The sequence below is a fragment of the Bombus huntii genome, chromosome 1 (assembly GCF_024542735.1).
Source record: "Bombus huntii isolate Logan2020A chromosome 1, iyBomHunt1.1, whole genome shotgun sequence".
NCBI classification, from domain to species: Eukaryota; Metazoa; Arthropoda; class Insecta; order Hymenoptera; family Apidae; genus Bombus; species Bombus huntii.
Window position 1 is genome coordinate 7,769,663 of NC_066238.1, and position 16,651 is coordinate 7,786,313.

The 16,651-nt window shown below is 34.2% G+C and overlaps 1 protein-coding gene across 1 annotated transcript; it reads right to left on the bottom strand.

The window, feature by feature from the left end:
* Positions 1 to 280: 280 nt before the first annotated feature.
* LOC126868587 (uncharacterized) lies at positions 281 to 16,212 on the bottom strand. The gene is made up of 6 exons (XM_050624208.1): positions 15,580 to 16,212; positions 8,385 to 10,288; positions 6,204 to 6,347; positions 5,325 to 5,391; positions 4,358 to 5,015; positions 281 to 984 (listed from the first exon to the last, which is right to left on the bottom strand). The coding sequence occupies exons 1-6, from the start codon at positions 16,210 to 16,212 to the stop codon at positions 281 to 283; spliced, it is 4,110 nt and encodes a 1,369-aa protein (XP_050480165.1).
* Between the last annotated feature and the right edge of the window lie 439 nt (positions 16,213 to 16,651).

Genomic DNA, 16,651 nt, shown 5'->3' on the forward strand with positions numbered 1-16,651 from the left:
TCTTTTTATTGTAGTAAAATGCAGAGCACGTGTCTTATCCACTTATAATTGACTAAGTATATATTTAAATGATATAATCATATGAATAACATTTGAACGTTCTTTTGAAAATTCTGTTTCTGTCGCAATTGTGCATATGTGCGGATATTTTGCAAATTATAAGCTAAATTCTACGTTACTAAAACCAAATGTGTAAAAATAAAAAATCTGAAATGTATTATGTTTACATTCCACTGCAGTTTATTACTCAATAATGATTATTAATGGTTCATGACAATTCTTAGGTGACTAATGCCTGCGTTAGGTAGGCGTGCAGCTCATTGAATAGTTCGATCGCGAACGTGATCTCTAGTCCACCCTCTTTCGCCCAGAAATAGTGATGATGTAGCACATCGTTAGTCTCAATCGCGTTGCAAAGTTCTAGGTAGTCTTTGGACCTCAACGTATACAGAAATCTGCGGAAGCTTGCCGAGTATTTCACCTTTTGTCGCAACAGTTCGTGCAGCTCGTCCAGTGGCATGGTCTCCAGGATTTTATTGATCATCACGGTCAGGCCTCCGGCTGCCATACTCGGATCGTATTTGATGAACTTGGGAGACATCTTCCAAAAGCATCGTATCTTCTCTTGCCAGGAATCCACGTCCAAACCATTCTGTCGCAGAAAATTGATCAATTTGTTTGCTTCAGGCATGTTCTGGAACTCGCGCAATATGAATCTCTTCTGGTCGTTCACGAAGCTCACGGTATCTCCGATCTGGGGGTCGTATTCCATGTATCTTTCAATGATTCGTTGTACTTCTTTTATAGGGACGAACGCCAAAATGTCTTTGAGATCTTCGTCGAGGGAGCTGTTGTCTTCCAATGGGAGTACGCTTAATAAATCTGGATCGTTCGATCGAACTCTGATCCGATAGGCAAGGAATCCGAAAAAAGCAACCGAAGCTGCGGCTACCATGGTAACAATCATAATTTGAGGGTTCATGTCTTTCAGAAGATTAAAGTTGATTCTTAATGTTGATTTAATAAGAAATCATTGTACCAGATGATTCGTTTCAAGCGCAAAATTCTTGACCAATTATCGACAGGGTTTGTTAATGTAAATCCACTGGTCTGGCACAACATGTAAAAAACGGGATAAGAGGTTAGAGTTGCGAACAATGTTGCAACTGCGCAAAGTTTAACCCTTCAGAAACTTACGACGAAAGTTTGCACACTTAAGATACGGAAGAGAGAAAGACCTTGTTCAAAGTGGCCGAGTAGATTCGCCAGGCCATCGTACGATGATAGACATCCCTTTGCTAGGTTAACGTTTGACGCGTTCCTTAAAGAACACACGAGACGAAAGCAAATTATGACGGTTAAATTTCTATTGGTTGAGATATCCTCTTTTTGACACGAGATTTATTAAGCTAGTGGATTTGTGCAGCAGTTACGACAAGAAATTTAAGTTTTCTTTATTCCGCGAATTTAACAGGGCAAGCCATTGCGAAGATTAGCATGCACCTGCGATACTACATTTTTATTTGCGCTGAAAGTTCGCGAAGTCAGCGGAGTTTCATGAATCTAAATGTAGTGGTTGCGCGAAACTACCTTCATATATGTCGTTGAACGAAATAAGGAAGATAATAGATAATTTTTAAAACTATTATTTATCCTTCTATCTACTATTAAATTAAACTGCTATTATTATCCAATGAAACCTAGCTAACTTTTTAATGAATAAATTATCTCTGAATAATAGAGAATAATAGAATTTCATAGCTAATCATCCTGTCAGATGAGCAAATCACGAAAATATTATTTTCTGCGCAAATTACATGCGTTCAATATTTCATTTGACAAAACGATTCTTACTATGCACCAGTCTAATATTATTTAATGCAATCATTTCATATAAACTTATAATAATTGTTTAAACGCAAAGACTTCGAGCTACATAGATTATTGAAGAGTTACAAGTGTAGGTCTGTAATATTTTTTAATTGAGAAATATAGTACATGTTTCCTATCATTTCCGCAATTTTCCTTTCGCATGATTCTATCATCATTTCGAGAAGAGTCGTGACATTGACATTTTTAAACGTTTCACTTAATAATCAAATTCGCATCGTCTGGCGTGATGGTCTTCTTAAGATGCATTTCAAAGATATCGTCAATGTTTTATCATGCAAGCGAGCTACGTCACAATACGTGCACGATACGCGATGATAGTTAAAATAAAACGTAATATAGTAAAATGAATGGTTGCAATACAATTGTATTCGACAGATTATGGTTATATTTCGAGGATTCTTTACGTTATCATATTGTCACCTAATCCACCAACACATAATTACATAATTAATAAATCTACTCATTTTTTCTAGTAAATAACGCATGTGCGCACATTATATATTGTACTTAATATACTTTGAAATTATTTGATGTTTGATACACAAACTTTTACATATTTCATACATTTTTACACGTTGCGCAAGGAACGTATAAATATATGACATACGGATATATTTGACTACTTCATTTATAGTTTATCTTATTACCATATAATTTCTTTTCATTTAGAAATTTCCTTTGTAGGTACTTTATTGCATAGGAATATATTTTGCGACGGACCCTTATGTCAGGGGTGGTTTCATTAAGATTTTAAAGTACCTTTCTTAAGCGCTATTTTTAAATATATAAATATTTTTAAATATAATATAAATATATATATAGTTAGAGTATACATATATTCTAGCTTACAAAAAGCTTGATAGCTGAATGGTTGCAAGATTTTTTACACCGTAGAAAGTCATCATAATTGTAACGTGACATGAAACCACATAAATAATGTGGATGCATCAGTGCTATTTACCAGGATAACTTTTCAGGAAATAGGTATTTAGAAAATAATAAATTGGTGCTCAATTTCAACCAGCCGCATCCTTTGCGTAATAGCATACATTACAAAACAAATTATTTTGAACACTCGTAATATACCTACGATTTCTTGTAAACAATAATCATCGATAAAAAAACGTGAAACATACACACATTCCTTATCTATTACAAAAAATAAGTAGGCTATTAGTTATATAACATTACAGATTATCATGAGCCAAGATAATGTCAATAATGATAAATTCCTTGAAGAAGTAATCGTAATCTATCGAGTACAATTGTGTCGCAATGTTTAATTTCAATTATTATTTCCTATCGTACACTCAAAATGCTATTTCTGCGTGATAAAAGCAAACGATACCTCCAAAATATGTTTTAAGCGAACTATTAACTTCTTATATAAATTTGATTGGTGTACACAATTGAAAACTCCAAACATCGAATGATTTCTATGTATGAACCGATCTTTCTCATTAAGGCATTATTTTAAGCTGGACTTATCATATTGAATAGCAAGTGGTGATAACAATAAAATTCGCTATTATTCTTCGCCACTAATCAATAAATGATGTTTGACTGTATAGGCTTGTATATAGGCTTATTCATCCTTATTATACTATAGATATATTAGGAATTTTTCAGATCAATTGATTTGGCATATAGGAATTTTTTAGTGTCTGTATTTGTATATTGTTTTTTTCATATTTTTCCATTCATTTATCTATAAATGGTGAGAAATTTAGTTTATATTTTATTGTATGGTAACATCTTGTTATGACTGAATGGAAGTTAACAAATTTAGGGAAAAATTATAAATTAAGAAAGACTTGTAGTTGTTATCCCAACTCTATTATCTGATAGAAACAGAATTACATTGGCTACTACTGTTTCGTAATTTTGATTATATCGATATGATTGATAGCCACAGATATCATTTTATAGTTTTTGATTATGATGTAATGTTCGTTAGGAAACAGCAGCAAAATTAATAACGCGAAATTAAATAATTTTAACTTTTAAACAATTCCCACACAGATTTTCCTGGCATGCGAATTATTCATTCGGCTCAATTTCACTTTAAAAAGCAGGAGTTTTCTATTCAAAATTTCTCATGGAAATAAAACTTTAATCCGTAGATTATATAATATTACTTCTTTTTCTACAAATATTTAACATTTAATATTTTCTTTAATATTGTATTTAATATTTCACCATTGTGTTTACCATGTATTTAACATTTTAACATTAATTTCAAATATTTTCTATGTTATAAAAAAGTATAAAAACACTAAAAAGTGTAAAAAAGAAAGAACAGCATTATTTTACTAATGTCAATTAACTTAATATATTTATTAAATATTATTTTAAATTTAGCATACATATATATGAAATAATTTTACATGTTACAAGTCACAATTTTAAGTCAATTATATGTACATACAAACGGTCTATACGCGCATTCTTATCTGTAATGCTTAAAGATATTTATATATCAACGCTTTAGCTATGAGAAACGTGAAGAAATTCGTATGGAACGTATTGCTGTCGACATAGAGGTAGTTAAGCTGTACTAGTATTCTTTGGAAATGAGGATTCGTGAAGGTACTTGTGTAAAGGTTCTCGTATTGAAGAGATAGAATTTCGTGCAAGAAATTTTTGAAAACCTCAGAAGTTGCGACCTTGTATTCGAACAGATTCGACATATTGTACACAGATATGACTTCTGAAACGTCTTTTACATAACCTGCGATTCCTCCGGTAATTCTGAGATTAGAATTCACATTAGTTTTTTCGATATTCGCTGCCATGGATTCTTTTACGTCCTTCATTAAAGTGTAACCGTCAAGACCTTGGTTTAGCAAATACTTCATGAGGGTTTCGTATTCGGGTAAATCTTCCACGTCTTCGACGAAGCCCTTCATATCATCGGATTGCAAGAAAGTCATAATCCATTGGAATTCCTTGTCTCTGGCTTGATATACTTGCGTGAGCTCCAGTACTTTGTCGATGGGCACCAAGTTCACGAAATCCTGCAATTCCTTGGCCAGGGCACCTGTGCCAACGCTTGGCAACATGTAAGCGTTGAGATGGCTGGCTGTGGCCAGGATAGACAATACTGTGAGAGCGAATTTCATCTGAAAATTGGGATGAATTATGAAAAAATGGAAAATCACGATGAAATTTATTGAAATGATTTAGCGTTCGATCATTATGGAATTATCAATGTATTTATACAGTGTCGTTAATAGAATTTATGTTAATTAACAGAAATTGGTATGTATATGTTATTGTACAATGTACTCAAATGATATAGGAATAAAAATCTTTAATTAATTTCAAAATAATATATGAATGGTTCTAATTACAACTATGAATTACAGTTAATCCATTAATTCTTAAATTGTGAATGACTGCAATTATACTTAAAACTATATGCTACTTACTGTAGGACCTGGTTTTTTTCTCATTAATGCCGGGAGAATTATAACGCCCATCAATTTTTCATTCCGTCTTATATATCACGGTGAATTTGACTTACTCATTCTGATAAGATTATTTGAATTAGTCATTATTAAAAAGGTCACTAATATATGAGACACGAATAATGACGTTCCCAAATCTGATTCGTCAAATAGATAATTAATCCAAATGAAACTATAACTCAATTTTAGGATGTGTAAAAAATAACAAGTAACAAGAGTATAGTACTGCTATTTTATCGATACATGTATGTCGATATTTTTAGGAATTATAAGCTTTTTAATGCTACTTATCAATGGAAAAATTGTTCGATTAAATATTTTTCACTTTTTTGCAGTCAGAACCAAGAGAACGTTTGGATGTAATATGGATTGTAAAATATGAAATATTTTTATTTTACATTATCTATCATCTATCTATTATCTAGCATCTATTATTTATTATCTGTATTTTATATTGTATCATACATGGAATATACGGAATGTAATGTAAAACACATTTTTGTTATTATTACGTGTTAATATTATATCACAAAAAATTTTCATCACGAAAAGTAAAACTCATCATTTTTAATGGATAATTATTTTTTAAAAATATAATCAAAATAATTGAAACACTGAAGGCATCGTATCGTTTATACGCTCCAGCTTGAACGAAGTTAATGCTTTAAAAATTTGCAAAATTAATGGATATCATAATTAATTATATTATATCGATTACAGCTTTATATGAAGTTTAAGGCAAATAAAATGTTAATTGCTGAATGAGATCTATGATATACCCACTTTAAATCGACGCAATTAGTGCAGTAATTTTTTTTGAATATGATAAGAAATGATCACCTAACTATCAGACTGCTGTTATAAACATTTATGTGGCGTCCTCTATGTCGACGCTTATGAATCACGAACTCATTACGGTTGTAAAACTTTGCAAATCGGACGTGACAATCAATGTAAACATTGCTATTGTACAGTACCAGCCAACTGTGCGAAAACATAGATTGTATACCAAATTAACGTTGAAAGTAAATTCGAACCGAAGTTAATAATGACAGAATATATTTAGTTTCAGGTCCTTCATCACCGTTAAATTAATTATTAGATGTGAATTGTTAATTATTTAAAACAATATATATATATATATTATATATATTATATATATTATATTATATATTATATATTATATTATATTATATTATATATATATATATATATATATATATATATATATATATATATATATATATGCTTATATATATATTATTTCGAAATATACATTTTCATTAATCGTACCTACTTTGCATCTATTTCTTTTCTAAATTAATGGATAATTACCGACAAACGTAAGAAACCGTATGTATCATATACTTAATGATAACTTATTAAATACTTAACTAATGTGTAGGTATAGCAGAGTGTAAATTATCGAAACAGGTAAGTAGACAATCTAGTAAATCGGTAATAATGTTCTTCGATAATTCAGACAAGATAACATCCGATATAGAAATTGCTGATTATATTTTTAAGTCCCGAATCAATATTGGTTTAATTGGAAATGGCGAAGCTACTACATTGTGCAATATTACTTAGTTGAAAAAAATGCTAAAACGTGAAAAAAGAATTTAATTTCTATTCTAAAGAGCTTGAGTAGTATACTTATTGTAACATTAAGTAAGAATTAGTTTTTCAAAGATGGATCCCCAACCATTAATCACATCAAAAATGGCTTATGCATTTTTATGCATGGTATACACATTCCAATAAAAATGAAACACCACTTTCTTGTTCGTTAAATAACTTATCTTACTAAGATAGTATATTTCCTTAAAATAAGTAGAATAACGCACCATATTTGTATCATTAAAATCCTCACCTCTTTATTTATATAGAGCGATTCAATAGATAGATACAATTACACATATAAGTGCTTCTTTCCCAAAGGTCACTAAAATGTTTTAATATCAAGCACCATAGAAATTTCTACATTAGAACATTAATTTGACTCTAAAAATTCTCTCGCTCATATTACTATTTCTTCTGAGACTTAGAATTAATCCCAAAAAATCGCGTTCCATCATTAACTGCCTGTCTTGGTAAGTTTAAGATCGATTTGTTGAATAATGATCAATTTCACCCCTCGTCGAAAATAGTTATTCGTTAACGCCGTATTTTGCTGATCAAACAGAAAAGCAAAAGGGCACCGGGTGCAGTGAATGGCCTCAAGTAGCAACGGTAGCTATTCGATAAATAAAAGAGGACCGTGTTCGAGCACGTGGCGCTAACTTTTAAAAGGAAAGTATGGGGTGTCTTAACCGACGCGTCTTCTCGGTTGCCGCGGGGTTTAGCCACCCTTTCACTCTGTCCTTCTCTGGTGAGAACTAACAGAAGGACGAACAAGGGGAGGAACAAGCTGGTGCACGCTACTTCTCTAATTAAAATTGTTACAATTTAATAAGCCTCGAAACTTGCCATTGGCGCGTTAGGATGAAGCAGGAAGTCATAAGAGGGGCAAGTGAGAAAGAAGGGAAATGACACTTGAATCCACGAAGCTTGAGGAATGGAAGGCGAACAACGATTGGAAGAAAAAGGGAGAAAAGAAAGTTCTAAAAAGAAAAGACGATGTGGCTGAACGCGATAGGAAAACACGAATAAAGATGATTTGCACGAAGAGAAACAGACACAATTTAGTAAAATTGAAGTGACCTAGCAATATGAAGAATAAGAAATAAACAAGCAGAGAAAATAAAATAATGCAACCAGTAAGAGTAGTACTCTACCAGACATAAATCCTAACCTATTTTTGTTTTTGCCAAGATTAAGCGAAATCTTTGAAATATGTTCAAATTAAAATATGTATATATGTATATTTGCTCTATAAGTCGATGAATTTTTGCTTCACAACAGGAAAATGAACATACCACGAAGTAGGTTTTCGAGATTTAATGGAAATTAAACGACTACAATTTGTTAAATTCTAAAATAGTCACAAAAAAATCGAGTTTTAGAAGGTCAAGCATTATTCAGTGATAGGTTCCTTTTAGAAGTTGAAATATCAAGAAGTTGACTCTGGGAAGATGAATGCCAAGCACTTTTTCGATGAAATCCCTGATAGGGACAAGGTCCACTCCGTCGTTGATGACCTTCTGTCTCATTTCCAGGAAGATTGGTGATTGGTAAACTGTGTTGACGATTCTCTGGAATTCGTCGGAGTGCAGTCTTTGCATGAAGTTCTGGAAAGCAGGGGAGGTGTGCATCTTTTCATTGTACATGGCCGTGAATTTGTCCAAAGGGAGGGCAGCCTCTACAGCGTTGAACAGAGCTTTCAATCCACCAAGGTTTGATAATGTATTCATCGATGAGAATTCCATGGGTGGTACGTAGTCTTCCATACCGAACAACTTGTGGATTTTGCTGATCACCTTTTTCATGTCCAAGCCAGAGTCTTCCATGTACCTCACCAAATTTTGATATTCTGGCATAGCTTCGACCTTGCGGACCAAATCGTGGAATGCTTCGCTGTACATGTATTCGATTGCTCTCTGCACTTCGTCGTCTTCCAGGTAGGACATAACGATGTTCATTATTTTGTTCTCGTCGACCAGGTTCAGGAAGTCGTGAATGTCTCTGGATAGTTCGTCAGAGGCAAAGATTTCTGCTCGTAGCATGGCACGGGAGTCGACTCTGGGAAGATGAATGCCAAGCACCTTTTCGATGAAATCCCTGATTGGTACAAGGTCCACTCCGTCGTTGATGACCTTCTGTCTCATTTCCAGGAAGATTGGTGATTGGTAAACCGTGTTGACGATTCTTTGGAATTCATTGGAGTGCAGTCTTTGCATGAAGTTCTGGAAAGCAGGGGAGGTGTGCATCTTTTCATTGTACATGGCCGTGAATTTGTCCAAAGGGAGGGCAGCCTCTACAGCGTTGAACAGAGCTTTCAATCCACCAAGGTTTGATAATGTATTCATCGATGAGAATTCCATGGGTGGTACGTAGTCTTCCATACCGAACAATTTGTGGATTTTGCTGATCACCTTTTTCATGTCCAAGCCAGAGTCTTCCATGTACCTCACCAAATTCTGATATTCTGGCATAGCTTCGACCTTGCGGACCAAATCGTGAAATGCTTCGCTGTACATGTATTCGATTGCCCTCTGCACTTCGTCGTCTTCCAGGTAGGACATAACGATGTTCATTATTTTGTTCTCGTCGACCAGGTTCAGGAAGTCATGAATGTCCCTAGATAGTTCGTCAGAGGCGACGGTTTCCGACTTAGGCATTTCGAAGATTGGGAATTCAATACCAAGAACGGTGTAGATGATATCTTCGATTAAAATTATATCAATTCCTTTCTTCACCAGCATTGCACGGAATCTGAGGTAATTTCTGTTTTCGTAGAGAGCGTCCACAAATTTTTGGTTATCCTCTGACTTCAGTTGGGCTACGAAATCACGCCAAGCGTCCGATGTTCTCATCTTGTACACGTAACCACGAATGATTGCGTCATAAGAGATGAGTTGCTTCACGTCTTCGAACAAACCTTTCACTCCACCAGTGATTTGTTTTTTGCTAAACTGCTGGAACGGTGGAATGCCAATTATTTTGTTTAATTTATTCAGCTCGGCGTAAATGTAGACACCGTTTTTTTCTAGATAGTCTGCGAACTTATGGAACTCGTAAAGAGTCTCGATCTCCGAGATCATTGTCTTGAACTCTGATGAGCTGAAGTATTGAAGTAGCTCTTGGAATTCGGAATCTTCAGCGGCATATTCTAGGACGACAGAAGCAACCTTGTCCATCGGGATCAAGTCCAGGAAGTATTGTATATCTTCATGGAGCGGTCCCTTGCCGAAATCTGGGAGATAATGAGAGTTCACAGTTGCGAACGCAAATATCGCCGTGAACAGTACCACTGGGACCTTCATCTGCAAAACGGACGGTACATAGATAATTCAATAGTAAATGAAACGCAATGAAAATAGAAGCATTTTCGATGGTATAAATCGAGACGAAACTTTAACCCATTTAATGAGGTTGGATTAATTGATCGCGTTAAAATTTGCTTGCTCAGAAATTGTTTAAAATTGCTCAGAAGCCAATAAATATAAAACAAACTTGTTGAGAAACTCATTTAGACAACAGGTATTTAATAGTTTTTAAGCATAAATAATTATAATATAAAATTTTATTTTACAACGATCTGTGAACTCACCGTAGTTCTGTGGGAAAACTGTAGTACCTCATGAATTTTCTATCGGCTAGACTGCTTTATATATACTGGAACGTATTCAAATAAATAAATGGAGATATCGAGATACCTGAAAGAATGATAAGATTTCATTATACGTGCACCTGTGTCTCAGCACTTGCAGAGATTAGTGTCTTATTGTAATTGATTATCAGTGTAACATTTACAGATCAGTAGTATTTACAGTATCAACATCGCGCGATTTTTATTTTCATTCGGGATTACATTTTTCGCAATAAGTGACTAATCATTAATCTTATTTACTATCTATACTATAATTATTATTGATGAAATATAGAAATATAGGGAAAAATTTTCCACTTTTTTACTATCTGTATTATTTGCATCTAGCATAAGCAACATGGAAATATATAAAGTTTGCGCGGAAAGAACATGACGAAATTATTTTTGATAATTTCATGACTTTTATGCCCCTTGGTAGCTAAGATAATTGGAAAGGAAATCCCACAATCTAATGAAGGTACAATGTATTTAACATGGAATTGATTATTGTATTTTAAAATCACTTCGATTTTCTGTAATCTTCTTACACCTTGCATCCACATTTTAATTTTTTCATATGTAATTTCTTTTTACATATTTAGCTTTTATATAATGCACTTCAAAACATCATAGCATGAACCCATAAAATAACATTGCAGTCTGGATAATGTAAATTAAGTTTCTTTTGTAGCTTTTGCTTTGCATCTGCACATTTATGGCAACAAAGTAGACGCATCGTATTTGTAAATTTCATTTTTCTTGACTTTGCGGTCAAATTTCTACACAACGCATTCTGTTGTTAAACGCAGCATCCAACGAGCTACAAATGCATTCGTTTTCAGACCCTTGATGCATTTGTTCATTATATTACAAAATGTAGCTTAACTTTTCGTAACATAAATTATTTAGTTTAAGTATCTGGGGTTGCACTCATTTAAAGGATTAAAGATTCCTTTTTTCTTTTCGACGGTGACTATTGTGCGGGAAACATCGTTTAGCTTTATCTTTGAGTACGTAATTAGGATCAAAATGTTATCGCTGGCATTGACAAATTTTATCTCTGTTATATTTATTCGAGCTTATAATTTCTATGACGATAGTAGACAACTCATTATACATACCAGTCGAAATGATCGTTAAGAATTTTTGCAGGATATTCCATCTTGTCACCAGCAATTCTTTTTGACATAAAAAAAATTCTATTGATGTGAATCTTTTATCCACAAGTAAACTGTAGGCAAGTAAAGATGTATCTGGACAACCTGCTAGAAACTAGAGAAACTGTCCTATTGATGACTAAAAATAAGAAAAAATGGTGACATAAAGAGTATTATCTCTATGATAACATGTTTTTATTTCAAAATAGAAAGCAGTGCTGATTATCAACTGATATCAAAATTAGATGTATTGCTTTTAATTATCATGTATCGAGAGTATCTTATCTTCATATTTCTGAAAATATCTATTTGTTGTTGTTTTACGCTCTGTTACTAACGCTAGCAGCAGTGAGATTCAATATGACACGGATATAATAGTGACCCCAATTCAATTAGTATTTATCATCATAGAATTAATTTATCTACACTCATTTAACCTATATAAGAGCGATTCTGCAAAGGCGGGATTTATTTAGCAGTGATTTTATCCACATACTTTTTCATTTAATTTATGAATTGCAACAAGTTTAAGGTGTGACAGAGAACATTGCTACAAAAACGGTCGGACAAACGAATAACTATCATACATGTAATTTTACTTTTTTAGAAACTATCTACTGGCGACTGAGATATCGTTAATAGTCTCATGTAATTAACTGTATTTAAATATTTTATTTAATAAAAAGAGATGATCTTTTCTCACACTTTCTATCACAAAGAATTAATTAAAAGATAATTACTTTTCAGAAGGATTATTTACAAAATTTGGACATCCAATATCACACGTCAATAATAATTTGTAATCGCCTAGATTATAAACGGACTAATTACCAGTCCTGATAATTGTCAGCTAAATTTAAAAGTGGAAACAAAAATAATTAAATCTAAAAAACAATCAATACTTATTAATCATAAATGAATCATCAATCTTGACAAATTGTCAGTTAAATTCAAAAACAAAATTATTGCATTTTTAAAACTTTTCTTTTCTTTCTTTCTTTTTTTTTTTTTGTACGTGGGGAAATCCTCATGGATCCCCCCCCGCTAGGAAGCGGCGGGATAGTGTCGGACTATACCGACTAAAACCCCACGGTGGATCGCCGGACGCTTAGTTGGAATGGCCGGGACCCAGAAAATTTTCAGATTACTGCTGGAGCACTCCTGCGTCTTCTCCTGTCTGAGGGAGTCGTTCCTTGGTTAGTTCGGGCATTGGGAGGGGCCACCCTTCTCTACGCTATTCCCTGGGTTGTCGTGCAAGTCTGAGGAGGTCCAGATCCTCCTTGGCGTGTCGGTCTCTATGACCACCTAGAACGACGTAGGGCCGTCCTTCGGCGCGGAACCCTGCAAGGGTGGGATGTTCTCACCCTCTCCCGCTCTGTTCGTTCCTTTACGAGCATTACGCTTTCGCAATATGAGCGTACTGCGAGGAGTTCTTGTCGCTCCCTCAGCATCGCTTTCACAACTGACGAGGGGTCTAATCTTTCGCCAATTGTCAGCCGTAGAGGCCTCCCACGCCGGATAAAATTCTAACGTGTGCTGGTCCGTGTCTTTGCCCTCGCCGCAGTGGTGACAGGTGCTCGTCAGCGAATACTCCATGTCCTGCGAGCACCAGCGTCATCCGGAAGGATAGTGGAAGCCCTCCGCGGTCTCTCCAAGTCTCCCAGTTCGGCAGTCCCCGCCTGAGCTTCGGTTCCTCTGGTCTTCGTACACTTGTCGGAGCGCCAAGGCCTGGATCTCGAACGGAGGAGACGCCGCCAGGAAAGTCGTCGACGCATGTGATATCGTCCGGTATCCCCTTACGATCCTGATGGCGGTTGTCCTATGAAGCCTCCTCAGCAAGAGTAAACTACGTCGACTTTTCATCAGATCCTCTGCCCACACTGGAGCCCCGTACAGGACCCGAGAGCATTTTTAAAACTAACGAAATTTATTCCTTAGATAAACAAACTGGTGATCAATCCGCGTTCTTTCTTGTAAACTAAAGTAAATAAATTGTGTACTTTATGCTCTAACGTTCAGGACTGAATTATGACATTACCTAAACAATGCAAGGCATTTTCTAAGTTTAATATAAATGCACTCAACACACATTTTTCTCAAGCACGTGGATGCTTCTTTCTGTCACCTATCATATTGTTTGACAGGAGACTGAGATCAGGTGATTGGGAATTTTAAAGTAAAATGTTATAAATTTTCAAGCGAATTACTATTCAATTTTGATGTTAAATAATACTTAGAAAAGATAACAAAATTGGAATATAATACGTACCAGGGGATTGAAAAGGTGGCTGGCAGCAACAGGTGATTGTCAACAATTCTACAATTTTAGGTAATCAAAAATGACCACTTGTTACAAAACGTAATAGGTGCACTAACTTGTTTTGATTACTTTTGATTTACTTCGCGTGATTTCATTGTTAGTACCATAGACATGGATTTTTTTAGAAATAATTTTGCAGACAGGGAACCGAGATGTAAAAATGATGAAAAAAGTTGCATGCCGATGACTTTTGTCAATAAAATGAAGTCGATTAAAGTAAAAATAAATGTGAATGATAAATACGACCATTGTAAAGTAAATATAAAAAGGAAAATAATAATAAAGTAAATAATCTCAAATTTATTCACTGAACATAAGATGTAGAGTAAATTTTGTAGTTCTGACATGACAGAGGACTGAGAATTGCATGAAGAAAAGGTAATTTTTGATATAAATAAACTTAATTGATAGTACTTCATAATTTGTATTTAAAATCACAATTATTATCTTTCTCTCTCATGCAAATATAATTTAATGTTTAAGGGTTTTAACGTTTAACGTTTTTAAGGGCTTTAAAAAGTGAGAACCGTAAAAAATTTCCACTTCTGTGGAATCACTTATACTCGTACATTTTTGTGCTTTTAAATTGTAGATAGCTTACGCACTCATAATTATATTTTCCATTTGAAATACAAAATATTTAAAGCTATATCCCCCTTCTCGTTATTATATTAATTAATTTGTCTCGTAATATTCTGAAACATATTTCTAATTAAAACTGTTTATTTCGGGATATTGTACAAATAAGTGGATCTCGATTTACCAGGAATGTTATAAATGTCGTGAAAAGAATTATGAAGTTTCCCAGCACATAGTGTTCTATTGTAACATTACGACTTAAGATACAAAGCATGATATTAATGAAGATGAAGTTAAGAATTTAGTCGCAAATAGAATCTTAGTTCTTCGTCTAAAATTTCGTCTCTAATAGGTTCTCCTTTGTAACTTTTAAGTCATATTGCAAATCTATAATTAACAATTTGGACATCAGATTGCTTGATAAAAGAATATTTCATTTTATTTTATATTCTATACTTTATACGACAAAGACTAATGATTTTCATCCTACGATTCTAATTGAGGATTAATACTTGTGCCGTTTTACACAATTGAACTAATATCACTAATGATATTAGCGAAATTTGTCAAGTTATAGTTTACAAATTACTAGTATTAATAAAATCTTATCAATCTTTTGATTATTCTATTCGACGAAAAACTATAAAGATACAAAAAGAGAAATCTAAACTTGCAACTTACTAAGTTACTAATATCATTATTTACAAAATTATCGTGCCAGAAGATACTGATCTTCTTTAACGAACACCTTAAAGTTCCTGAAGGTTGAAAACGAAAGATTGGAGCAAAGGGCACTTTGAGGGAACAACATTTGGCGACGTATTTATATATACGCTTATTTATTGATTAAAATTAAAAAGATATCGGAATATAGAAAAGAACTATAAAAATTTAAACGGAACAGGAGACATGGAGACCCAATTGGTTTTCCATGAAATCTCTGCCCTTGTTGAGGTTGACACCGTAGCTCTGAAGCTTCACTAAGAAGTTATTAAAGACAGGATTGGCGCACACAGCGTCGACGAGTCTTTGAGAGGTGGGGGATCCCAAGAAATGTATGAAGTCGGCGAACACTTTGGAGTTGGCCAGCTTCTGCCTGAACAAAGCTCGGAGCTGTTCCATAGGCAGCATTGCTTCAACTTGATCGAGGTAACCGCGGATTCCACCGGTGACGGCTCTCCTAGCGCGGTTTGGTGGGACGAGTTTTGCCAGATGCAGGAAATCATTGACTTTGTTCGCCAGGTAGTACGCATCGAGACCGGCATTTTGCTGGTAGTTGAGGAGGTCCCGGAATTCAGGGATGCTTTCAAGACCAGATACGAGGTTCCTGAATTCGTTTGTTTGCAAATAGTTTAACCATGCTTGCATTTCTGAGTCTTGGTTCATGTATTCGTGAAGGAGCGCGACTATATCGTCAAGAGGAATAATGTTGACGAAGTCCTGGAGCTCAGCGGCGAGAGCACCGTTTCCGGTGCGTGGGACTAAATAGGCATTCAGGGGACTGGCGAAGGCCAGAACAGCCAAGACAGCGGCGAATTTCATCTGTAAATGTATGTGAAATAATCGCGAATAATTATGGATGAAATTAAAATTATTCGAGATACAAATTTAAAATAAATTCGATTAGATGGCAAATTAAAAGGCAAGTAACTTTTAATATAGAGAAACAGATGAAAATAAATCTTTCAGAGCTGAATAGTAATATCAAATTAATGTCTGTAATATTTATGTTACATGTACTTGTATAATATTTAGAATATCTTTTTCGATGTTATATTAAATCGTTTTGTGCATTACTCACCATGTTGCTTGAGTGAACAGAGTCAATTAAGTATATCATCACTGTAGACTGCCGGTCATTTATATACACATTTAACTACTGATCTATTCTCCATTACGATTAGATTATATCAATTAATACTCATAAATATTTTTTATTCTTTTGGGACAGATCAAACACAGATATGTGAGATGTTGATAA